The sequence below is a fragment of the Lissotriton helveticus genome, chromosome 2_1 (assembly GCF_964261635.1).
Source record: "Lissotriton helveticus chromosome 2_1, aLisHel1.1, whole genome shotgun sequence".
NCBI classification, from domain to species: Eukaryota; Metazoa; Chordata; class Amphibia; order Caudata; family Salamandridae; genus Lissotriton; species Lissotriton helveticus.
The window spans coordinates 705,838,531-705,864,187 of NC_136059.1; the positions used below are offsets into that span (position 1 = coordinate 705,838,531).

The 25,657-nt window shown below is 44.0% G+C and overlaps 1 protein-coding gene across 1 annotated transcript in view; it reads left to right on the forward strand.

Annotated features, from left to right (window-relative positions):
• The window catches only part of LNPEP (leucyl and cystinyl aminopeptidase), a 297,916-nt gene that overhangs the window by 228,174 nt on the left and 44,085 nt on the right, over positions 1 to 25,657 (forward strand). The window contains exons 12-15 of the mRNA XM_078675434.1: positions 7,176 to 7,359; positions 8,296 to 8,452; positions 12,375 to 12,559; positions 18,307 to 18,468. Of these exons, the coding sequence (XP_078531560.1) occupies positions 7,176 to 7,359; positions 8,296 to 8,452; positions 12,375 to 12,559; positions 18,307 to 18,468 (688 nt within the window). The remainder of the gene's footprint in view (positions 1 to 7,175; positions 7,360 to 8,295; positions 8,453 to 12,374; positions 12,560 to 18,306; positions 18,469 to 25,657) is intronic.

A 25,657-nucleotide genomic window follows, 5' to 3' on the forward strand; every position in this document is an offset into this window, starting at 1 on the left:
ACACTGATTTTCCATTATGAATATTTTTGGGTTATAATAGCATGCATAAACACATGTTACTAAATGTTGCTGCAAAGAAATAGTACCTGAACTTTTACAGTAGTTTAGCAAACTGTTTTATTTGTTCCTTCATTTTTTTTATGAACCTTTTATTTTGAAAACAAAGAATCATCAATCTTGCTTTCAAGCGTTTGCAAATATGTGCATCAATTCAGAGAGCATTAAGGGAACATTACACGTAGCCTCATATTGCTAAACATTGAAAACATGTGTACACATTTTTATACTGGAGCCACTGTTAATAGTGCAGTCAGATCTTTCAACATTTACTTAGAGCGCTCACCGTAATACTAAATGCTTTCCATTAATGATCCATAAATACCAGTTTGAATAACATTAACATATGGATAAAAATATTACTTTAACTGCAGGCAGTGCTCTTCCCTGAGCCATAATGTGGTACTGCAAACTGGTAGCCAAAGGGTATGTGCTGCCTGGGGTTAGGCCCACTTGTCCATAGGACAAAATACACGTGAAAACTTGTTGCCCTTCACCACAAACAATATGTCCTGGGTGTCGGGCTATAGGAATTCCACATCCCTGGAGCTGAAGACTAAATATTATTATTTTGGTCGGTTAGAATATCCCCAGACGTCAGACTGAATCTGGAAAATTTTGTGCAGCAACACCTCTGCGCGCCAGGGGGCGGCGCCGTACGGCTTCGCCCTGCCGTCGTCCATGGACGTGACGTCAGCTGAGCCATATATGCCGACATCAGTTTTTTTCTTTTCCGCGTCACAACGCGGATCCTGGAAAGCAGCAGTTCCTGGCCTAATTTTGGGCTTTTTCAGCACCGTTGGTGTCGTACTGAAACAGTGTGCAATGCCCTCCGGGTTCAAAGCCTGTGAGGCCTTTGTGTGTCAGATGTCTGGCACTGACCCGTACCTTTTTTGCATGTGGTGCCTTGGTGTGCACCACAACTCCAAACAATGCGGCAACTGTCAGCAGATGAAGCCGAAGTCCCTACGGGAATGCTTCATGAAGCTGTTGGGCGCACGGCTGTCCAGCCCAGCCTCTACTCGTCGCCGCTCTCCCTCTCCAGAGGTGGCTCGTTCCCAAGGCTGCTTCCGCGACGGGCGCCCTAAAAAAGGTAAGCGGTGCCACAAGCGTCCACTGAGGTCCACCTCTCCTAGGCGTGCCGCTGGTGCCCACTCCTCTCATAAGGAGTCAGCTGAGGAGGCCCGGAGGTCACCTCCTCAATACCACCCGTGCCCAAATGGAGGCCCACTCCCTGGCTCTTCAGGCCTACTTCGAGTCCCCCTCTCTCCCTGGAGCCCCTTCAGGCCCCACAGAGGCGGAGGGTACTCAAGCCGGGCCCTCGTCGGTGGATTCTTCCCCGACCAGGGCTGTGTGCACCGACTCCAACTCCGGAGCCGAGGCAACGACGTTGGGCTGTGGCCCAGACCGTCTTGGTCGCTCTAGCGCACACTGCCAGTCATCGCATAGCCCTGTGCGGCTTCCTGCGTGGTTGGCAGTAGCGGCACCGGTGACGCCGAGCTCGCAGCCGGGCTCCACGTCGAACCCCAAGCCGGGCTCAAAGTCCAAACCCACACCCGGCCCTAAGCTTAATCTCACGTCTGGGGCAACGCTTGATCCGATGCTGGTCGAGGTTGCGCCCCCAATGGAGGCTGTCGATGCCCAGTCGACTCCGACACAGCGCCAACTTACGCCGCTGTCGACGTATCCATCGCCGCCAGTGTCCATATGTTCCCCGACACCGGCGTCCATGCCTCGGGTTGACCTCCCTCCAGATTCCTCGCTTCCGACTCCTCCACGATGTCAGGTGACAAGCTGATGCTTCCCCTGGCCATGGGCCACTAGTGCAGGTCCCTAGTGTGGCATGGCCTTCAGGTCGTTCCCCGGCCCCGCTTTTTATGGCACCTGGAAGGATTAGCCTTCAACTGTCTCCTACGGACGGCCTCTTGTCCCCTCCTAGGGTGATTACTGAGTTGGCGGCCGCCTATGCGCGGACTATCAGGCTTTCAGCCTCCTGTGGTACCCCTCATTTCTGATCCCTTAATGGATCTGCTTCATCTGAAGCCCATTACTGTGGAGCCCTTCCTACTCCGTGGGGGTGCTTTATTAGAAGTCCTGCGTGGCACATGGGTGCGAACCTCTCCTGGAGCCCTGGTTGATCAGGCCATTGCCCGTAGGCACCGTCCTGCCCCCGGGGATCCACTTTGCCTGTCCCTCCACCCTACTGCTTAGGGCTTGGTACTTTAGGCGGCTTTTAGGTTGCAAGACTCCTCTAATTTTCCTTTGTTTCCTCCCACCCGGGAATCCCGGTGGCTGGTTGCATGTAGAAGACAGTATTTGCTTCTTCTAGCGCCGCCATCCGCGCTTTAAATACTACATGCGTAGTTGAATGTGCGTCCTCCGCACTCTGGGACTCCTTGGCTAACCTTCTTCCTTCCCTTCCGGAGGAATTGCACCCGGAGTTACACTGTATTGTCCTACACGGCAAGGAGATGGCACATTTTTCAATACGCTCCTCCCTGGATACCACAGACTCTGTGGGCCGTGCTCTAGCATGGCCGTGGTCTTGTGCCGCCATGCCTGGATGCGTGACAGTCGCTTCCCTGACAATATTAGGGAAAGCCTCTCTGTTGTACGTTTTTATGGGCTTCCGGCTTATTCCCCAGCAGTTTTCTCCACATCCCCGCTGATTCTGTGCAGAGATTTGTAAATTTTGCTGGCATTCTTAATTTAGCGAACTTGTGGAGCCGGTTCTCCTTGGACTCCGCTCTTCCTGGTGTCTAGGACCCGTTAATTGGTCCTGACTACTCCATTGTTAGGCTCGTCTTTCTTCTAATTGTCCTGCGAGGGGACTATCCTCTCTTCCGGACCTGAGGCAGACGCTGCTTGCAGCCTGGACTAGTTCCACTTTCCGTATAACTGCGGGTACTTTTGAGCATACCCTAGTTCCTGGGTTTGGCAGGGTTTCAGCATCCTTTTGAGGCTGTTTCTGCGCCATGCCCTTCCTAATGGCTTGTGCGGGCTTCCTGCCTTGGTATTGCCCCTGTCTTCTTACCTCACCAGATCTTCTCTGGTGTTTGAGGGCCATTGCCCTCTTGCTATTGTGCGCATCTCAGATGTTCCTCCTGTCTTGCTTCCGGATGCTCTTTTGTTATGGTACTACAGGCACCCTCTGGCTAAATATGAGCGTCCTTCTGGTTGTGTATGGGCATCCTTTCAATGCTCTTGCACACGTCTGGCTACCACTTACCAGCCTTTTGGCTCCATAGGTTCAGTCCTACTTCTTACGAAGTGCTGAACTCCCCTTTTCACGCCAGTTTCTTTACTGGGTGTGTTTTTGTTCCATATCGGCCCTTGCTGGGCAGGGCTCAGTATCCTGCTGCCTCCGTATCTTTACAGGAGCAGCTTCAACAGTGTTTTGCGCTGTTCCAGTTGTTTAGCTTGGGCTAGCTCTGACTTCTCGTCTACACCGTGGATCCTGTGGATCCTTCATGCCCCTTTGCTCGTCTTCATTCGAAGTTCAGCATTTTTTGCTCAGGCACAAGCGTTCTGGCAGGGCCTTCTCTCATCCCCTCTACATATAGGGGTTTTCGTGTTATTCTGGATGGGCTGTGGTGCCATAGCCTCCACCTTGATTCCCGCTCTCTTCAGAGCATAGGGGTCTGGTGGTTGGCTGCGCTGTCATTTCTGTCCCCACTGAGTTTCGCCCTTTGGTTGCCGACACTTTTTGGTCATGTTATGGACGGCTAGGTCCTCTCTGGACCTTAGTGGGATTCAGTCGCAGTCCCGCCTCCCCTAGGGGTATGGCTTTGGTATCTATTCTAAGTTAAGGAATCTGCGGCTAGAAGTCTATCAGATGAACAAGTTACGTACCTTCGGTAACAATGTATCTGGTAGAGACCATTCTAGCCGCAGGTTCCTTCACGACCCGCCCTTCCTCCCCGTTCTGCGAGGACCTTCAGCTTGTTCTTCTGCACTCGCCTGCCTTCGGGTGGTTTTGTCTTCTGGGAGTGCCCTTTTTCGCTTCCTCCCTAGTGGGATGCTCGTTCTGTTTGTTTGTTCCACTCCTTCCTTTCTGGTGATTGGTTGGTGGGTTCATTGGTACTTCTGTGTCCCTGCACCCTGGTCTTCCAGTGTGGGGCCTTCTCATGCTCTTCTCCCTTTCTCATTGCTTGAAATTTCTGACTCCTCTGCAGTCCTCTGAGTTGGGGTCTTAGCTGTGGTAGAGACATGGTCTAGCCGCAGATTCCTTAACGCCCGCCCGTCCTGCAACAACCTTTTCAGGTTGGGCTTCTGGCCTTCGCCTCCCTTTGGGTGACTTTATTCCTCTACGGGGTGACGTCTTCTTTTCACTATGACTCACGAGGCTACATTCTGTTTTGTTGCTCTGCTCTACCCATTCTTGTGATTGGACGGTATGCTCATATGCCATGTGTCCTTTACAACCCTTACCCTGGGTTGTTCGATATGGGTCCAATTCTTCTATCCGCCCCTCCCTCCCCCCAGCCCCCCAGTCCTTACCTTCTTTTTCAACCGCTTGAGGTCTCTTGCCTCCCCTGCACTCTAGCGGTTTTGTCGGACAATGCTGCATTAGGTAGGTCCCTTATTCGGATCTGACGTCTCCTTTTCCGTGACGCCTTATGCTAGTTTGTCCTTACTCCTGGGTTCTGGACTAGTTGTCCTTCACTGTCATCTATTGTGGTTGGAGCCTTTCTGCAGGCTGCTGTGATGGTTCACCAAGGAGCTATGGCTCAATGGTGTCTTGTGCCTCTGGTGGCACAAGCTCACACAGGCCAAGGGTTTGAATCCTGCCTATGCTCTGCATCTTCTTCTGCCTCCGAGGGAGGTTTTGGACTTAACAATTGCGGGGGTCCCTGCCAGAGTGGTGCTCTGTTCTTTTCCCTCCCTCAGTTTACAATATACGGTGCCTGCCACTGTCTTTCTGTGGTGATGTTTTTCACCATACCTTGTTTTTTCTTTTATGCACGCTGTTCCCATATTTTCAGTTTTTGGTGGTGGCTTCGTGTTCTGACGCGGAAAAGTCTTCTGCCGAAAACTGATTTTGGCGCGCCGGGGCGGGGCATATATGGCTCCACAGATGTCACGGCTATGGACGACGGCAGGGCGGTGCGCAGAGCTGCTGCACAACATTTTTCGGATCCAGACTCACGCCTGGGGATATTCTAAGTTAAGGAATCTGCGGTTAGACCATGTCTCTACTTGATACATTGTTACCGAAGGTAAGTAACTTGTTCTTTAAGAGAGCAAGTGGCTGGTCATGTGGTTCCTAAGCATTACGAAAAAGGTGACTTGGCAATCATAAATCCGTTTACTTCAACATATTCTTGCCCCACATCCAAATATTACGAGGTGAGTAAATCACATGCATGGGGTGGGGAGTGCACCGTTCAAGGCATGTTCAGACATGGCAGTTTTTGAACACCCACAAGCTAATGAGTTTGTGGCCATCCACAAACTTCTCTCAATCTTACCAACTCTGGTCGGAAAAGCACTCCTAGATTGTGCTAGAGTAAATCTCATTTCATAGGGGGGCTTTAGGTAAAAGGTCTCTCCCTGGAGAACCACATGTCCTTTTGGAGAAAACATTAGGTGGGCTACTTTAGGTATTTACATAGAATTAAGGAGCATTCCGGGAGAATAGGCAATACCAAAGGCATTAGATTTTGCAAATATTAAAATCTTTTTGGTTGGAAACTGCCATCATACAAGCTAATCTTTTACTTTACTTTATTGCCTTGTATCACTTACCCAAACGATAAAACCGTTGCATGATTTAATCCTATCTAAACCTTGGAGCAGCTTGTATGTTTGGCTGTGTGTTTTACTTTAGCAACAGAGGGATTTATCTTTGTCATAACTCTCATATGATACCATCAACTGTCAGTCTGTGGGCTTGTGCAGTAGGAGGGTAGATGCTACCTGTTTCGTGGACAAAATAGAAATGAAGCCCTCTTGTCCCTGACCCTAAACAATAGGTCTTGCGTGCCAGGTTATAGGAATTCCATTTCCCTCATTAGTGCATCTCTTCTAATTCCTGATTCAGCCAAACCAGGATTCAAAGCCCACTTGTATTATGTGCCATAATAGATTACCTATTCCTACGCCTACAAATGAGTCACATGCTGTACCAAGTGCAGTTTGGTGGAATCCCACTCCCAGGATAACATGTTTTATTTTTATACACAACAGGTAATGTGGTTGAGCTGTGGGACTTCATACATTAGGATCAGTGGGTATATGGCTAAGCCACACTGAGCTAGCACAAAATCTGTTGAAGAACTAACTCAGAGATATTGCCACTGTATCTAAGACTGCAATTGAGGTTATTCTTGACAGAAATGAGAGAATGAAGTACCCCAAGTTTCCAGATGAAGGCGACTTCATTCCTACTCTGGCCCACTTTTCAAATGCAGGGTTAAATACTGACCCCTATGCAAATGCTTGTTTGCTGAGCGATAGAAATGATTTGTCTGATAATTACCACACCTTTGCGGTTTTCCCCAGATAGCTACTCATAGTTGAAACCTGTAAAAAAATATCACGATAAAAGACCTGTAACAAAAGCATAACTTGTGAAATTTGGTCTGTTGAATGTTGATTCTCTACATTTTGCCTAGTTTGCAAGTTAAAAACTGAGGGCCATAATACAAAAACACTTTCCTCTAATGTTCAAGAGGGGCATCTGTATACTCCTGGAAGAACATGAGCCTTTATAAAACAAGGTTTTTCAATATACTGCAACAACTCTTTTGCAGATACCTTTTCAGGGAGAACTTACAACAAAGTAATATTCAACATCAGCTGATAGTTGGCTAGACTAATTGGAAGATTCCAATCAGCTGACTAGAATAAGCCTTAATGAAAAGAAATGTGTCTTCAGTGTATGACAACATACTTTTCCCATGCCCTTTTAATGGTTCCAAGATTTCTTTCCTAAACTGTTTAATTTACAAAGTCCAAACTATGAATGCTAAAAAGTAGTGTTTGCTGTTGGGAGGTCTATGCTGCAGACAACAAGCTCCTAAATATTTGGTTTGGTTTAGTTGTCGTTCATGACCCTTCTATATATCTTCAGAATGCACTTGGATTCTAGAAACTGATTTACTTCTTTGTTGTAGATACCATCATGCTTACAGAGGATGTGAGCTGGATAAAATTCAACGTGGACATGAATGGGTACTATGTGGTGCACTATGGAGAAGAAGGCTGGAAAGCCCTTGGTGAACAATTGCAGAAAGATCACACTGTCTTCAGCTACAAAGATAGAGCCAACCTTATCAACAACATATTTGGACTATCTGGGTAATTAAAAATTAATCGTCCCAAAATACTTTTTGTTTAGACCTTCAAAAGTGTTTTCTTATGTTTTGTAAACAAATCCGAATGATAAGTAAGGTTTTTAACTTCTCATGATTTCATTCTTTTTACAATTTAGGATTTCAAGGTGAATAGTAGGGCTATACAACCCTAATGTTATCATAATGCAAGAACAGCATCATGTAGACAAGAAGAGAATAAAAGATAAGAGAACAAAAATGTTATCTATTAGAAAGGGAAAATGCGCTTTCCTACAGTGTGAATTAAAATCCATCTACTTGGCATTTCCTTCACACGCGGATACAAAGGAGCCTTTTAATTGAGATGATCCCAGGGTGCTGTGTCATAAGCAGATACATCACTATACTATACTGGTACCCTCTTGAGGGCATAGGAGACACTCTTATCATGCACGATAGATCAAGTCACACCAAGACGTGCCTTTCATAAATGATTAACACTGGTCTCACATGCAATGTATTGCCATTAAAATCCATATCAGGCTATGTGTTCCGAACAGTTCAGATCTTCAGAACAGGTCTCCAAAGCATGTCAGCAGATGCACTTCAGATTTCTTACTTAGAAGAGGTTTAGAATTTCTTAAGTGTATGGATGAATCATGTTCAAGTCCCTTCTGAATAATCAGTTTTTTATGCAGAAGACAATAACAGTTAAGTGTTCAAACGTAAGGTAAACAGATGAGCAAGGGACATTGTAATTATTTAACTATTTTGGAAATATAGACGGTTCAATTCTTAGTTTGTGCAATAAATGGCAAATTTGATAGTTTGTTTTTATAAGCATTCTAAAATGTGCTTTCCAATGTCACTTTAAACAGACTATTAACAACCGTGTTTTGTGATTATTTTCTTTAATCCAGAGGACTTAGCCTAAATCTCCCTCTTGAACTTTGATTTTCAGAATAGGAAAGGTTTCCCTGGAGGATGTTTTTAATTTGCTTACTTATCTTGGGAAGGAATCCTATACTGCCCCGATCACTGAAGCACTATTCCAACTCGACCTCATCCACAGCCTTGTAGAAAAACGAGGATTGTTTCTTCTTTCAGGAAGAGTGGAGGTATGTAGGCACTTGTAACACAATATATGTCTTTTGGATATTACTCTGTATGTGGCCTCGAACACCTCTGCAGTGGGGCATAGCTCAAAAATGGAGTATCTCACTGACTGTATCTGGAATATTGCTCTTATGTCAATTATTTGGTTCACTGTAACATTTTTTATTTTAATCTATGCTTTATTGATCTTATTGTATGTTTGTACCGATACTGAGGTTAGAAGAGTCTCTGTTGACGTGGGTTAGGCTGCCATACATTATTTAACAAATGATAAAATCCTATACATTCTTACCATCCAAGAACATTTTCGCCTCAGCATCGAACAGAAATCTGTCATTCTTTATGGTTTATCAATTTATTTTGAATACCTTTGTGACCACTGTTCTAGGGCACTTTATTATTGTGTCAATGTGTCCAATGTGGTCTTCTTGTAATTAGTTACTGTAGTTGCTACTTTATTTTGATGCTATTGTGGCAGAGAAATTAACTAGAGGAAGATACACAAACAGAATAATCACTTATCAGCTTATTTATTGACTAGGAACATTTTCTTTCTGCTCAAATGAATTACAGTTTTCCTTTTTTATGCTGTGGCAAGAATCCCTTGCCACTGGTTCTCCGGTTCAGATCTCCCACTGGTGACCAGTTCAAGGAAGATACAGAGTAGTCTCACTGGGGACTTCCCTCCTATGTTCAATAGGGTTCTGCTATGCATGCTATTACCTTTTACATTTCTGCTGTTATATGTAATACCATAAGCTGGCCAATGTTGTGTTATTGTACTGCTTCTGTTAAGACTTAAATTTTGCCTTCTGGTTTAGTTTGACAAAATTGGAAGAGATATGGTGAGACCTTATGTAACAGCTGGTGCGATGTCGTCAGGGAGCAGGCAACCATAAATGTAATTTATTTTGGGACATTTATTTGAGCTACATCCTAACTTTTATGTATACTATGGTGTCCGATTAAGCTTTGAGAATTAGAAAAACTGTTATGTTGTAACGGCAGCTGTGGATAATTATCAGCACAGGTTTCATAAGTGCTTTTTTAAATACTTTTGACCAAAGAGACATTTAGTTCAGATATTGATTTTTGATGAATGCCATCAATCGATTGCTTCATTAAGGCTCTTACCATCTAGTGAGCACACAGTGGGATTTAGTACGAGGCAAAACCAGTGCACAGCTATTGTAACAAACAGACCAGTTTGCTGCCGACCTGCATGAATGAAACCATTTCTTTTTCTTAAATATCAATTGTGGTAATGTACAATCTGATGGCAGAGCACCGGAGTAGATATTTGTACATCACAATAAACTTATTGTCACCCTATTCCCTTAAAAGCACTGCTTAATTTGAGCCGGTGGTTTGCAGTGCTTGGCACCAGCTCTTGTCAGCACCGACTCGCATGACCATCCACCACATGGTGGCGCTGTGATATTTGGAAATAAGCACAGCAGTGTTTAATAAGTCCATATACATTACAAATGAATAATAGCTACCGCTCACGATATTATGATGGCTTTGGGTGGCCTGGGATAGTATGAATTGTCACACTTTTAGGACTGTAATGGTTAGTAGGTGTGTTGGTACTGACAGCGCTGGCAGGGGCAATGGGTGCTGCAGGGGCCACCCGAGAAGGGCCCTGGCACTTACATCATTGTTTTTTTTGTACAAATGAAGCACTGCTTAAAAGCGGCAAAGGCAGGTTTAAGACCGCATTGGCTTCTGCGAGTTTTCCTAAACAAACCCCAAAAGGCCCCCTGCCCACAACTATAACAAATCTCAATCCGGTTCTCTAGTGTGTTAGTCTCTTTAAATAACCCACTGCTACCTTAACCCCTTCACTGCGGCGGCTATTCTGCCGCAGTGCTAAGGGGGCGGGGGGCCGCGCGGCGGCCGCATGCTGGTGACGGAACTGCTCCGTCACCAGCCGCGGTTGCGCTGTGCTTATGACGGAGCGGATCCGTCACGGCCCCGCCCGCTCAATGGAACGCTCAGCGCAGGCGCGGAATCCGCGCAGGCGCTCCGAGCGGGCCGTGACGGAACCGCTCCGTCATCAGCACAGCGCGACCGCAGTTGCTGACGGAGTGGTTCTGTCACCAGCAGGGGAGGGGTTAAACTGATTAAAAACGGGTCTACCTTTTTTTTCTTTTTACTGGCACAGGTTGACTGCCAGGCTGATGCCCATGTGTCTGGATTATCCTTAGACCTTTTCTTGCCCTTCACCTGCTGCTTGTTTTGGGAATTCTCGGGTATCTGAATCAACCCCTCCTCCCCCTCGAAATTCTCCCTCAATATTATTGACTTTTGTTCCAGTGACCCCCTCATTCCCCTGAGTTTATATATGCCTTTAATTACTGTGTTTGCGGAGTGCTGCAGTGTAGTTTTCTCTGTTAACAACTTTCTAGAAAGAGATACATAGTACAACTAAAGAGATGCTTTACAAATTCTACCCAACCACACTCTATGAAAGCAGGTTACAATTTCAGTGGCAGACTGAACATTAATGTAGTTTAGTAGTGCAGGTCGGTAGCTCAGCCCGGAAACGGAAGGAGGGGCCTGACACTGACCTGCTCATCCGAGTGATTTGAAAACCGTTTTCTTTGGTGAAGGGTTGTGAGTGTGTTATGGCTCATGGATGGATTAGGCATCACTGCTTGACTTTACCCGAGCATTCCCATGGTCGTCCTGGCTCATCAGTGTGAAGGAATGCTACTCAATTCCATTCATGCACGGATCATTGAACTATAAGTGACCTATCCTTGCTGATGGCCGGACACCCCCATCAAGTGACCGAGCAGTGAGTTAAAATGTACAAAATGAAGTTGGCCGCACAGGGTCCTCTCCTGCAGAAGCAAACAACCAGTTCTGTTAGGTTCATGTTTGACCGCAGTTACGAGGGCAACTCATCTTGGGGTTGAAGACTTTGGGAAAAGCTTTGTGGAAAATACATGTTGCATTGACGTGGGATTTAGTTTCTTTAAATACATACACAAGAAACACAATTGTGCAACTCGTAAGGCGGAGCTGCCAGTGCACCAGACAAGAACAGCTGGGTCTTTAAGTGGTTGCACAGCTGTTATTTTTAGAGCGTCTGGTCATGCACATGGATATCTGAGGAACGCGGCTAGGGAGTACGAAAGAGCACAGCACAGGAGAATCCTAGGTCTGACCAAACAGCCAAACAACGCTGTACGTTTTTATGAGCGAGTGTAAAGCTAAAAGTGTGATGCGAGACTATAGAGAATTTTTGGGGAGGACTCCAAGCAAACAGAGCTCCACAGGACATTCCTTGGTTCAGTATTCATAGAGAAGGGATCTGATGGCCCAGAAGCAGAAGATAAAAGCACAAAAGTAGGGGAATTTCGAAATTAAACTCTTACCTAGAATCCGCAACCCTAAATCTGCAAGTAGAAAAGGCAATGGAAGGCTAGGAGGTCGCCTGGCACTCAAATGTGGCTAACAGAATTGCCAGAAAGGCCACTGACAAAAGAGCTCTTTTAACACCTTAACTGTATTTAGTTTAGTTAACTACTGTCAGCAAGGGGTACAATGCATGCAGGCATCCTGGTCCACCTCTTGCGGTGGTCGACATCCGTAGCGTTAGATTAGGATGGCTATCAAATAAAGCAACATACCAGACTAGGAACACATGACCTCCTTACATTGGGCTCAATTCTCCAGCATTTAGATAGTTCTTGAAACGATTAACTCAAATCGGACAGGTAAGTGTAAAAGATCATCAATGACAGTGTGATCCCTAACATTTAGATGGTGGATAAATTAGGCATCGCTAATTAGCAACTGGTCAACATGAATGTGTTCTCTACAACATTTGGGCAAGTTGTATTTTCTTTGGTTTGGCTGTAGACTTTCAGTGCTTAATTGTATGTAACTGTTTTCCTCCTCCTATCCATTTAGCAATACGTCTTGAGGCTGCTGAACGGCACCATTAGGAATCAGACTTGGACTGATGAGGGAACCTTAACCGAGCGCGAGCTGAGAACCAAGCTGCTGTCCTTCGCCTGTTCCCATGGCTGTGAGACGTGTCAATCAAAGGCCCTTGAGATGTTCAACGAGTGGAAGGAATCTAATGGGACAGTGAGGTAATCACCATTTATCATTGGATTTTATCAAAGTTTTGGCCAATACGCAACTGTACTTATGTACACATCTTTATTGATTGAATCAGGAAACCTTAGTACAGATGCATGCTTGCATACAATGAATAAGCATACCTGTTTTCTGAAAACAAGGTAATAAATCGCTTACATTTCAGTAAGTCACTTCATCCACCATCATCTAACGGTTCATCTAACAGCCTCACATTTCTGCCTGCTGCGGGGGACCCAAGATCGTGCAGGGCAGGCTTTTGACATGGGCCCCCGTTACAACAGCCTCTTCTAAATCGACGAAGGGGTCAGTGAGATGGTTTGGGGAGTTTTGTCAAGGGACTGGCACCATTGCTGGGAGGGGGGATTGTTATTAGGGGAAGAGGCTTCCCCAGAGGGTGGAGGCTGCTGCACAGGTGGGCAAGTGTAGATGCACATGGAGATAGGCGAAGGAAGAGAGGTGGGGACCAAGCGGAGTGCCGATAGCCCTAGCTAGTAATTATGTATAGCACTAGCTATCTCCGTTTTGCTGGTTTGTAGTGCTGCACATATCCAGCTTTACTAATATAGGCTGTACTGAATTTATCAACTTTGGGGCTCTAAAATTGTTGGTTGAACTGTCATTCTGTAGTCAAATCTATGACTTCAGGTGACAAATAGTTCTCTGCTATCAATTCACTGAGCCTTATTGCCAACTAGGTGACAATATCTTGTTTATTTACTTGGTGGTTGCTGTAATGGTTAATGAGGATATGTTAACTTGACTTATGCTAACTGAAGAGCATTTCAAAGCACGGGCACAGCTTCCAAGGTAAAACTGATATCCGACCATAAGCTCTGCTCAAAAGTAGTGTTGTAAGAGATTGTCTTAACATGTTGCTGTTCCTCAGTGGCTTTGATGTCTTTCTGCAGTGGTTTTGTGATTCTTCAGTAACAGTGGGATGTATCTACAGTTTACGTGTACATCTCTGCAGTAAATGCATCAACTGTTTTACCGACTGGTGGAGATGAGCCTGTACAGGTAGACATCATACGGCTGCTGAAGTCTGTAAATGAGGCGTGATTGGTTGATTGTGCAGGCTGTGTGTGTTTATTTAGGAAGGAAATGATTCCATGGAAGAATGTCAGGGTAGGTTACGCAGGCTCACGAGCTTTGTCCTCTGTCTGTATAGTTCTCTTACAGTTTCCCATAGCAACCACAGCATGGGTTTTCCCTTCACCCTCCTCATTTCTATCCCGGTCATCACGATCTAACCTAACTCAAAGCAGCCTTCGGTACCTCCCTAATCCTCAGGAAGTACTTAACGTCCACCTCAGCCCACTCCCCTTAGAGTCCTTCATCTGGGTGTTTGGTGAGTTTAATGGGTGTCATCCATTGTGTGATCTCCTGTTCCATGTTCTCCTATGACCTCTCTACCTTCCCTCCGTCATTGCATTTTTGCTGTCCGTACCATTTGCATATCCTATTTCTGTCCTACCAGTCCACTTTTGATGACCTCATCCCGTGTGTCTTATTTCCAATCCTGGAAATTTCTTTTAAAACATAATTCAGTTTTTGATGTAATTTTGCCTTTATTGCTTCATTCACTTGCCTCTCAGCTCACTAGAGTCTTGATCACCAATAATGTATACACAGCTCCCCCATTTTCCGAGCCCATATCCCATTGTAAAGGTTGTCTTACAGACACACATGCCCTCTGGCAGTGGCACTGGTGACATTTAAATGTAGTGGGGCGTAACATGATTGTCGCACTGCACTGTGTTTAATAAAGCAATTATTTGGGTGTCACACCTCAAACACCCGCGCCCACCCGAAGCTACACCTCTGTACACAGCAGACACACCAAATATTGCATATAATTTTGTAATTTGCAACCTGACACACAAGCATACATACATAATGCCACTGTTCACCGTCTCCCCACCCCATGTGCCAGAAGCGAAGGACATACATTTTAGAACAAACAGGCTACTAGTACAAATATATATCAAATAAATAAAAACAAATAAACTTACCGTCCGGAGACTCGTCCCGACTACCGCCTTCCTCGTTTTCAACTTCTTCAACGTCCTGCAGCACGTCATCAGGAAGGCGGCGCGGCAGGCAGCCTCCCTCCCCTCCACTCCACCGCCGCGTTTTTCATTAGTGCGGCCAGCTGCCCCAGGCTACGTCATTGTTTTCTCTGTATGCTGCTTCTGCAGCATACAGAGAACAGGGAGAGTGAGTGGGTGGGTGCGTTACTCGAGGGCAGGGGGGAGTGGCTTGGGGGAGTGGCTTTGCCACTGTTGTTAATACTGTCTGTTTGGGTGGCCTCAGGCTGTCCAAACAGTCAGTATTAACAACAGTGGGCAAGCCACTCCCCCAAGCGACTCCCCCCTGCCCTCGAGTAACGCACCCACTCACTCTAAACCAGGAAGTGTTCTACTTTCTCGCCGTGCGAGAAGGCAGAAACAAATCACAAATGGTAGTTATATAACTACCATTTGTTTCTGCCTTCTCGCACGGCGAGAAAGCAGGGGGGGCGCGCCCAAACGCCCCCATGGAGGAACTGCCACTGCCCTCTGGGCTACTTCATTTTACCATCCATAGTTGCATCTTGCCACTATTCCATTGTCATGATTGTAGTGGCAACAACCCCCAAATCCAACCTCAGCCATGTGTAGTCCTACACCTATCTACCAATATTATGTGTATGTTTGGTTGTTGGTGTGTTGTAGTGCTTATAATTGTTAGTATGTGTAGCAAGAGATCTTCACCAAATTGGATACATGCTATTTGGAAGATTGCTACGTTCATTACGTCGTTAAAGCTATGTGGATGATGAAACATACGGTGGCGCCTTGTTAGGGTCCACCGTTGCCCTTTAAATCAGACTGTTGGTTTAGTGTTTTGTGTTGTAGCATAATAGTATATTGTCTATGATGGCTGGTGTGCTGTTGAGCTCAATGGGTTCCTATCTTAAGATGCCCCTGAACTATGTTGGATGTGTGCACAGTGTTTTGCCTGTTGTGTTCGAACTGTGTGTTCTGTTGAGGGTTCGTGGCAGGTGGGGAGTGCTGTTGTGAGCAAACTGATAACCGCTTGTAGGATCTGTGCTGAATTGGCTTTCTGATGCGTTTTGCCTAATAATTTCTATTCTATGCAGGTTGTTGATATATAGATGTTCCACCCACCCTTCTCTGCCATAGTATCTTATGCCAACAGTATGAGGATGGTGTACAATATTGTGTTGCTGAGCTTCATTGCTTAGGTCTGCAACTAGGGTAATTAATGGTTCTTATATCAATCACCTTATAGGTGGTGCATCTTATAAACTTTTCTAAACACAAAATGTATTCCAGAAATACAATGATATGGAAGATGAATAAAAACAAAGCAGACTTTTTCTCCTGTTCTTACAAGTGTACAAAGGGAGGCTGTTTAAATACCCGCACCGTTGATAAAGTATGCACGTTTTTGCCAGAACAGTTTTAGGACAGTTTGGTACAGTACCAGAGTTTGACAAATTGAAATACCCAACAGCAATCTATATTCCCACGGTATTATCTAAATATATTTTGCTGCTTTAAGCATTTTGTAAATGGTATCTTCTTCGACGGTCTAGTGCTGTTACCATAATTACTTTGTGATTTGGCTTGTATCCTTTATAAGCAAAAAGCGTTGCAGATTCGCAGGTTTGCTCATAGGGGTCGGATTGTACGTTCCTGAATGTTGCAGGTTTCGGCTCTACTCGGATCCTTTTCATGGAGGAGAGATTTCTGCAACTGACATTTGGACCTCTTTCTGTGCCCTTCCCATTTTAGCCGATTAGCAAGTGTTTCTTTGCCAATAACGTTTTTTAGGTAAATGGTTACTATTTCTGAAATAGGTATTTTTGATTTATTTGATTTGGAGAGTTCATGTATTCAAGATGAAATAAAGTAGTCTTTTATGTTTAAAAATACATTGGACTTATAATGTGCCCAGGGTTTTTAATGAATATTGAAGCAGGCAGCTGCTTTCTAGTGTAACCGTTGTCCCTAATATGCTGCAAGTATCGAGTCAGCCTAGGTAATAAAAATGTTTATAAATAATATTTGTAAGCCTGGCTGGATAGTGGGGACTTGGGACAAATGCCTTCCTTCAAGGGCACTCGAATGTTTTGTTTCCAATGCCTAGTTTGAATGTACAGACTTCTAGCATTGGTGTCCAGTCAGTCAAAATGTGTTTATTTCGACCTTGGTCTTGAAACATTTACACCATAAAAATATCATAATAAATATTCCATAAACATTATAAAAACATTATTCAAGATAAAAAAAACTTCCATAAAATCCAACAAATTACATATTGTACATACTTAACATCACTCAATTTACTTATAATATAAATTGCCCCAGAGCACGTTACATCAAAATACCTCTATCAGCTAATAAAGTAGCTGCTAGCCATTTATCTCGAACATTGTATTTCTTTAGGATGGGTCTCAATAATGCTTTCTGTTCTAAAATCCAGGCACATTCTAGTAGAATGTGCATTAAATAACATTTCCTTTTTATGCCACACGTGCAAATATTATTCCCGTGTAGATAACCACCGAACCAGCAACATTAAAGCTGGGATGATCCCACATCTAAATTTTAAGAGGCCCAATCTCAGACTTACATTAGGTAGGTTTTCTAGATAAGGAGGATGGCTCTGGCGCCATAGGATAGAAGGAATTGCTGAGGGTGGTGCTTTTCTTCATTGGAACTCCACAATCCATACAGCCACGTGTTTTCCAAACTCTACCAGTTTGAAAATTGCGAAAACGTGACTACTTACATAGGATGCATCTCCTGGTCACTGTGCACATTCCCTAAGCCTTGCTCCAGTGCAAATCAAGCATGACAGTCCTGCCTCTAGGAGAAAGAATTAAAATAGTTAGGCTCGGTATAGAACATTAATGAATCCCTATCAGAAAATAGGCAGCCTACATTGGAATCATGTAGTGCTAAAAATGTGAGACTGCTGGCATAATTTTCTGAAGATGTAAAGTTGGTTCCTATCTCAGTTGTTGTAAAGGGCACTGCTAATGTGATCCATCTGATAACACAAAGACGCATTATATACTGGTTCAAGCTGAGATGATAAGTACTTTCATGGTGTACAGGACTATGGACTGGTTTAAAAATATATTGCAGCTGTGTGGGACACAAAAGCCAATGGACTACTTTGTACCTGTTCATCACCTGCGCATTACTTGGGGTCAGAACGCTGGTGAAGACTGATCTGATGTTGGAAACACCAACATATAAAGCGGTTGTAGAAGAAATGTGAAACTGTAGCAGAAATTAGTCGGCTCTTAGTCCCAAGATGCAACTTGTAACTCAGCCATGTCTTTAAAAGTCCAAAGAATATGCTATAATGCTTGCTAATTTCTTAAAATGTAATCTAATGTGCGTTAAGTAAAGCAATCCCTAAAGTTGAAAAGTAGATTTCTTTAATAGTGTAACTTTATATGTGTATCCTAATCCCCTAATGCTTTTGCCTACTGTAGAGTTACTTTGGAATTTGCAAATTTTTCGTACGCATGTTTGGTTTTTAGCAAAGACTTCATGGATACAGTTGTTGTAAACTCTGTTGATGAATATGTTAAAGTATTGCAGAGCCTTGGTATCTTGTCAATTCTGTATGATGCTCTTTATAGATGTTTGTTTGCCAGATGTTTGTCCATCAATTTCTTTTGTGGTTTTCTAAATTTTATTGTTCCATTGTGTAGTTTACCTACAGATGTTATGAAGATCGTGTTTAAAGCTGGTGCAAATACTGAGGAAGGCTGGACCACACTGCTCAATGAGTATAGGTCTTCATTGTATGAAGCTGAAAAGACCAAACTTCTGGAAGCCCTAGCAAGCACGGAAGATGCCAAGAAACTGATATGGTATAAACAGCTATTTACTAAGAATTACATTTGTAAGTGCTAATCAGGGCCAGTCATGTTGCAGTAAAATCTGCATAACTAGTGTCTTTACATATTTTCTGCATGGTTCTTAAATTCCCGTAGGATCAAACTGATCTAAAGTTACACAAACCGTTACATAGAAAATGAAATGCAGCTAATGGGATTTATTTGAATGCTTCCCGCCTACCTTTGACATGCTATTTAAGCATACAGATTTTGTTTTTAGTCCTCTGCAACTCCCTAGGCCACACACATCAGACGAGAGAGTTTCTGGATGCCTGATTACCTTGTGGATATCGGAGAGCCTAAACCTACAGTACCACTCAGGGTTACACCTCGTGTGCACACACGGGCACTACACATCACTCGCGATGTATTCTCCTTTGAGAATGATTTCTCTTTGACTCCACAAGACCTGAGGAATAACGGTTTTGGGGTGTTCCCTTGCTTGGGTTGCTGACTGATTTCAGGCTTTTCTTCTGACTCGATTTTTTTTCTGGGACACTTAATCATCAATTTTTTATAACGTTTCTCTTTAAAGAACCTTCTGTGTTACTCATAATAGAGGCTCCTCACAATTTCTCTGGGGGGTTAATTTAGATATTTTCCTTTTCATCACGACAGGAGCTCCTAACCTGGCTGGATGAATAAAATATATATAATTCATTTTAAGTAATTTAAGCTTTGAAATATTAGCTGTGCTGTTTGTGATTTTTTTATAGCTTTGTGAATTTTTTCAGAGTTTTATGATTCCGTTTGTTCCATAATCGACGCCATTTTATTTTCAGCTTAAGTTAATTGTGTGACTGTTTTGCAGAAATTCAGAATCTTGCTGTGTGATTTGTGGGTGAAAGAAAGCAGTTCTACACGGGCATTAGAAGTGCAAGTACTGCTTATTGTCATACTCTGAAACAGAGAACTTTCCTTGGTGTTTGAGTCCAGGAATGTATTATATTGATTGGCTACGAAACTGATTAGAGCTAAAGTGGCATCTCATGAGCGCTTTGTGGTGCTGAGGACTAGGCAGCTAGGCCGCTGATTCACAAAGGTTTTAAGTATGCTATGTGTCTGAATTTGGATTTGGAAATGTTTCCCAACGCATGCCTCACATCTGGGAGACAATTTGAGCTAAAAGAATGTAACAGGTTTGCCTTGGCATGACCTACGTTTGCATGATCGGCCTCACCAGTGATAATGTTGTGGGTAAATAAAGAGAGTATCACAGGTAGCCGGTTTATTTATCCAAGTAAGAGGTTTATTTGTAGTTCATCATAAGTTCCATATAAGATTTAGTGCACTTAAGAAGATGAATTAGAGGGTCCCACCATGAGCTAGATGGTTGTTGCTCAGCCCACTCTCATCAACTGTCATTCTCCACACACAACCAGGCACACTCACATTCTACTCACTCTGACATCAAGCATTCCAACATTCCACTCAGACATCACACTAATTCTGGCTGAGCAACTAAGAAGGATACGATTCTAGGTACAACATATCCCCTTTCCTTCACAGCAACAAACACAATAACTTGCAACAAAGCAATTTAAAAAAAATAGAATGATAAAACTTGCAATAAAGCGGACAGTTCATATTAGCAAGAAAGGAAGGAAAGAATAAGTAGAGAAGAAAAGCTAATAGTAAGTGACTAGAATAAGGGAAGAAAGAAACAGTGTAAACCTATACAATATAGCACATATCCCCTTCCCTTAGAGAAAAAACAAGTGAATGTAAAGAAAACAATGTTATTTAACAAGCGTGAAATAACGCAGAACTGAAAGAGTGAAAACAAAGAAGCAAAGAAAAATATTGCACTAGCACCGGGTAAATACATGACCCAAGAACAAGTGCAAAACCCAAGTCAAAACAGCATCAAAAATGTATAGGGTAAATACATGACCCAATAATAAGTGCATCACCTTCACATGAATGCATCAATAAATGTATAAGATCGAAACCCCACCGCATAAAAGCATAAAAGTATCGGTACATGACCCAAGAATAAGTGCACAACCTTTCGTCAATAAATGCACCTTAAATATTAGTAATATACTAACGCGTCTAAATACCTGCGCGCCTCTTAATAAAAATGCTAACTCGTCTTAATACCTGCGCGCTTCTTAATAAAAATGCTAATGCGTCTTAATACCTGCGCGCTTCTTAATAAAAATGCTAATGCGTCTTAATACCTGCGCGCTTCTTAATAATAATGCTAATACGTCTTAATACCTGCGCGCTTCTTAATAATAATGCTAACGCGTCTTAATACCTGCGCGCTTCTTAATAATTGTGGCATAATATCAATGAATGCACCATAAATGTATAGGGTAGAAACACCACCCCATGAAAGCAAAAATGCATTGATACATGACTCACTACACTTTACGAGTAGAAACTGGAGCACAACAAAACAGCCTGTGTAGATTAGAAACAGTGAAAAGGTGTGCGCACCACCCACACTGAAGAATTGAAGAAATGGAAAGAGACCAGCTCACGTGCAAAACTATACCACAGGAAAAGAATAAAGCTAGTGCTACACCAGTGTCTAGGTCAGAAAATGTAGCACATATCATATAGGCCAAAACACCCACATATAGCATGGCAAAATTATACCTGCAATAAAACTATAGTGCACCTCCTAAAACTTGCCAAAAGCCAACATGTCACAATATTGTTTAAATTACTGTATAAATCATTTGAAGCATATTAAATGGTAAAACTAAACAGTTACATATTACAATCTAGGTAAGAAAACACTGTTCTTTAATTTAAAACACCGGTGAGCGATGTATCACCCGAGGTCCTTCCCAACTTGAGTATACTTTTCATTTCAGAGCAGGAAGCAAATGTCTGCCAGGGAACCATCGATTCATAGTGCTCATCAAATAACTTTTCCACTTGCAAAGACAGCCTTTCAACTTCCATGGGCAGGGTTGGTTTCTTAGAGAAAAGATACTTCCCCCTTACTGACTTGTAATGGTGAATGCCTCAATGTTCCAATAATCTCTGCGTAGTATTTACGAAGTCCTCCACAGAATAGTACTTCTATAAGGAAAATCGCCGGTAGCAAACCAAGTCTTAAACATGGAGGCACGCATTTCACGCTGCACAGTGTGGCTTTCGGCACGCTAGTGCTCGCAAACGTCCTTAGGCAGTAAAGGAAGATGCTGACGTCACTGAAGGCTCTCAAACTGGACTGCGTGAGTGGCGCATGTACAGTTTTAATTTTGAAAGTCTGCGCAGCCGTTTTTCACTACACATGTAAAACTCACTTTCCGCGTTTAAAACACAGGTAGACTCACCCCAGTAAAAACTCTTCCGGCAGTATTCTTCCCTCCAATTCCACAGCAGAGCTATCAGTTAAGACCGTGCGCTCTTCTCTGTATGCGCAGGTTGCACACAGCTTGTGCCAAGTTTGAATGAATAATGACCGTTGAATTGCCAGAGTGCAAGCACAAGCGACGAAGGCAATTCAGAAAGCACCCCTAGTCATCAGAAAATACCTTTTTTCTAGACAGTGCCGATCTTCTCCTCACCACGTCGCTTCCCCTCCTCTGCGGTGTCGAGGAGCTAACAATTTCGCATCACGAACACACACCTCCATAGCCACTCTCCACAGGCTCAGAACAAGCAACAAAGTCTTGAATACGCACCAACCTCTGCTCATTACAAATATTACGTATCACCAAAGTAGCTCTTGTGTCCTCCGTGGAATTACATGCCTCGCTGTGCTAAACACGATTTTAGCCTTAAATGGTACAACCCATACCAGAGTGCTCACATGAATCATGACTTTTCAGCCTCGCTGTACTTACTGCTTATATGGTTAAACGCCTTGGACTGCAGGCTGTCCAGATGACACTGGACACTGGTGGGATTAGGCAAGGCGTTTTTTAAGGAAAATGCTTAATTTCAATAATTACTTTAAAGACAGTCTCAGCTCACTACTACAGGTTCTTGACAATAGTTCCAGTTTCTTTTCACTTTGTAGATTTTCTTTTTGTGTACGCTGTAGGTTCCTTATTATTTTCTTTATTTTTCTCTTGCACGCTGTAGGTTCTTTTCAATACAGGCTCTTCTGTGTAGCTTGTAAGTTCTTCAATCGTCGCCAAAATGTTGTGGGTAAACAAAGATAGTATCACAGGTAGCCGGTTGATTTATCCAAGTAAGAGGTTTATTTGTAGTTCATCATAGGTTCCATATAAGATTTAGTTGCACTTAAGAAGATGAATTAGAGGGTCCCACCAGGAGCTAGATGGTTGTTGCTCAGCCCACTCTCATCAACTGTTATTCTTGTGGTAAATAAATAAATAATACCCTATTTTTGACTAGACATATATCATAACAGATAGCTCAATAAATAAGAGTCAAGATTCGAGGTAGTAGGAGTTTTTGCAGGTTTAATACAGCATAAGGACAGGAACAGGACAACCTGCATGGGAATAGGATGACAGGGCCCAGCAGCTGCTGGGGCTGGGTCTGGGATGAGCGCGCTGACTTTCAATAACAATACATGAGCATATATACATAACGCAAACACATAGCATTACATTGCAGTAGGCGTAGCAGTGGGTGGAGCAGAAGGCGTGACGCGTAGCAGTCGCGAAAGATAAGGGGGAAAAGAGGTGTAACAGGGCGTATACATAGACATGTGATGCAAACGTAACAGAATATGTCATGAATGGGGCGGAAACCATGGAGGGGGCTACCTGAGGAGCCGGGACCTCTAACCTGGTGGTGCGCGCAAACTGGCAATGACGTATCACTAGGAGAAGCTGGGGGCTATGAACTCTGTGCTAGGAGCAGAGACTGAAGTCTGGAGGGTCGGAGCGACATGTACCTAAACCCTATCTAGTATCTGATGTTTAGGGAACATGTTGATATAAACTATAAGTCAGGAGAGGAAAGGCTAACTTGATTCTGAGACTGAACCATGCATTATTCTACATGTAGTGCGTGATGAAGAATATTAAATGACCATTAAATGCAGTATTTCTCTAACGTGGAGACGTGAAGGCTAGACAATGACGGAAACTATTGATGCAGTTCAGTAGTTTAGGAATGCAGAGAAGGAGGACTGAACTGATAACTGGAATCATAACATACTCTTGGCAGACTCAGAGACTGAGCCAGGCTGGGCCGGGCACTGCGAGGCAGGAAGTAAGTGAAGGGTCGAGGATACAGGTGGGGGCTGTATCGCTCCTCAACGAGGCTTCAGGAGACAGGAGCTGAATCTGGTGTCCGGGCCCTTTTGAGGCCTAGAAACGGGGACTTTATAATAGAATAACGTGCACACTGAAAAACGTGGCAACGTAGCTTTACATAGGCCTGATATTCGTAGTATTCACGAGGACTGGAAACTGGCATACTAGAGGTGGACACAACTGTAATTGCGTCATTAATCAGACATGGGGAATGCATATGCATATTTAATCATGCACACATAACATATGATGGATGACACGTAGGGACACAGAACATGGCAAAATTTACTTTTCCACATTCTCCACACACAACCAGGCACACTCAGATTCTGCTCACTCTGACATCAAGCATTCCAACATTCCACGCAGACATCACACTCATTGTGGCTGAGCAACTAAGAAGGATACGATTCTAGGTACAACATATACCTCCAACATTAAGACTCACATTCATACCTTATGTATGTTTTGTTTACTTGTCTATCAGTGATTCTGTAAATGCCTTTAGAGTGGAGTTACTTGGCAAATAGATAATGCTTAGCGTGAGGGAAAAAACTTTTTGAGAGATTTTGTCTTAGTCATTTGAGATTTTGCACAAGTACCTCTCTAACCAGGGCAATCGTTTTGAGAAGCATGCAGAAGACTAAGCTGAGGGGTGGGTAAATCATAACATGATCTGAGACAATCACAAAGCACCTTCTTGCTTTCAATCAAAAAAATCCCCTTTAGGAGAACCTTTGCCATTCCTTAGTCTCATCGCTGTTAAAGAGTATGCCATATAAATATAAAGGACACAGAGAATAGGGATGCCTTGGGAAAAGAGAACTTCAGAGACTACTGTGGTGAGACAGGGAAATGAGGAGGATGGGTTGATGCGGGTATGAAGAACATGGAAACAGAAAGCCTCTCACAGAAGAGCAACATTTGGTTGGGAAATATCATAAAATGCACAGATCGTGCCCCAAGAACAGAGAGAGTGTAAAATAGGAATAGGGTTGCCTAGTGTCTCTAGCTTGCACCTGGTGATCTCTTCGATTGGCAATGAAGGCAAACGTGGGCGCAAAACCCCAATAATTTTATGAACCCAACCCAACTTCTCAATGCTAACCCACGCTTACAAGGCCCTCCACGACACCGGACCAGCATACCTGAAGAGCCGACTCAAAATCTACGCACCCCAAAGGACCCTGCGATCAGCCCAACTCTCCTACGCCGTGGTCCCCCGCACCAGAAAGACCAGATCGGGAGGCCGCTCCTTCTCCTTCCGCGTAGCCAGAGCCTGGAACGACCTTCTGCTCCACCTCAGACAGACAACATCGCTACCCATCTTCGCAAGAAACCTCAAAACCTGGCTCTTCGACAGACCCCCTCCTTGATGGACTGGAACCTGCGACCCCCCGCGCCTTGAGACCCTTAAAGGTGAGTAGTATAACAAACACCTGATTGATTGATTGATTGATTGATTGATTGGTGGTGAACCACCTGGCTTTCTTGGTGTGGGTGTTATTGTTCTTGAGGGGGGCTGTGGTGTTGGTGCTGTCGGAGATCCATCTGTGCAGGGTTCGGGCTGCGGTGTTTGGGTCGTCGTTTTCGGCTCTGGTTGGGGTGGAGCTGTTGAGTGAGGAGGTGAGCTGGTCGTCGGTGATTCTGGACCAGTTTCCACGTGGGAGGAGGTGCTGGTGTCTGTGCATTTGCACTCCTGAGATTTACAGCATAACCGGAAACATTTCTCAAACAGTAGCTCATAGAATTATACACACACCAGCATCAGAACGTCCAGCGGAAATCCTTCAAAATTATACATCAGGTACACAATGGAAAGTTTCATTTCAATACATGCTTTCTAATACAATCTCCCTTTGTCAGCACACGATCCTCTGTAGAAACTGTGAGGAGAGAAGCCTTTGAAAGGGTCTCCAATTGGTAGGGGGGACGGGGAATGAGCAGGAGCAAGATGAGCATAA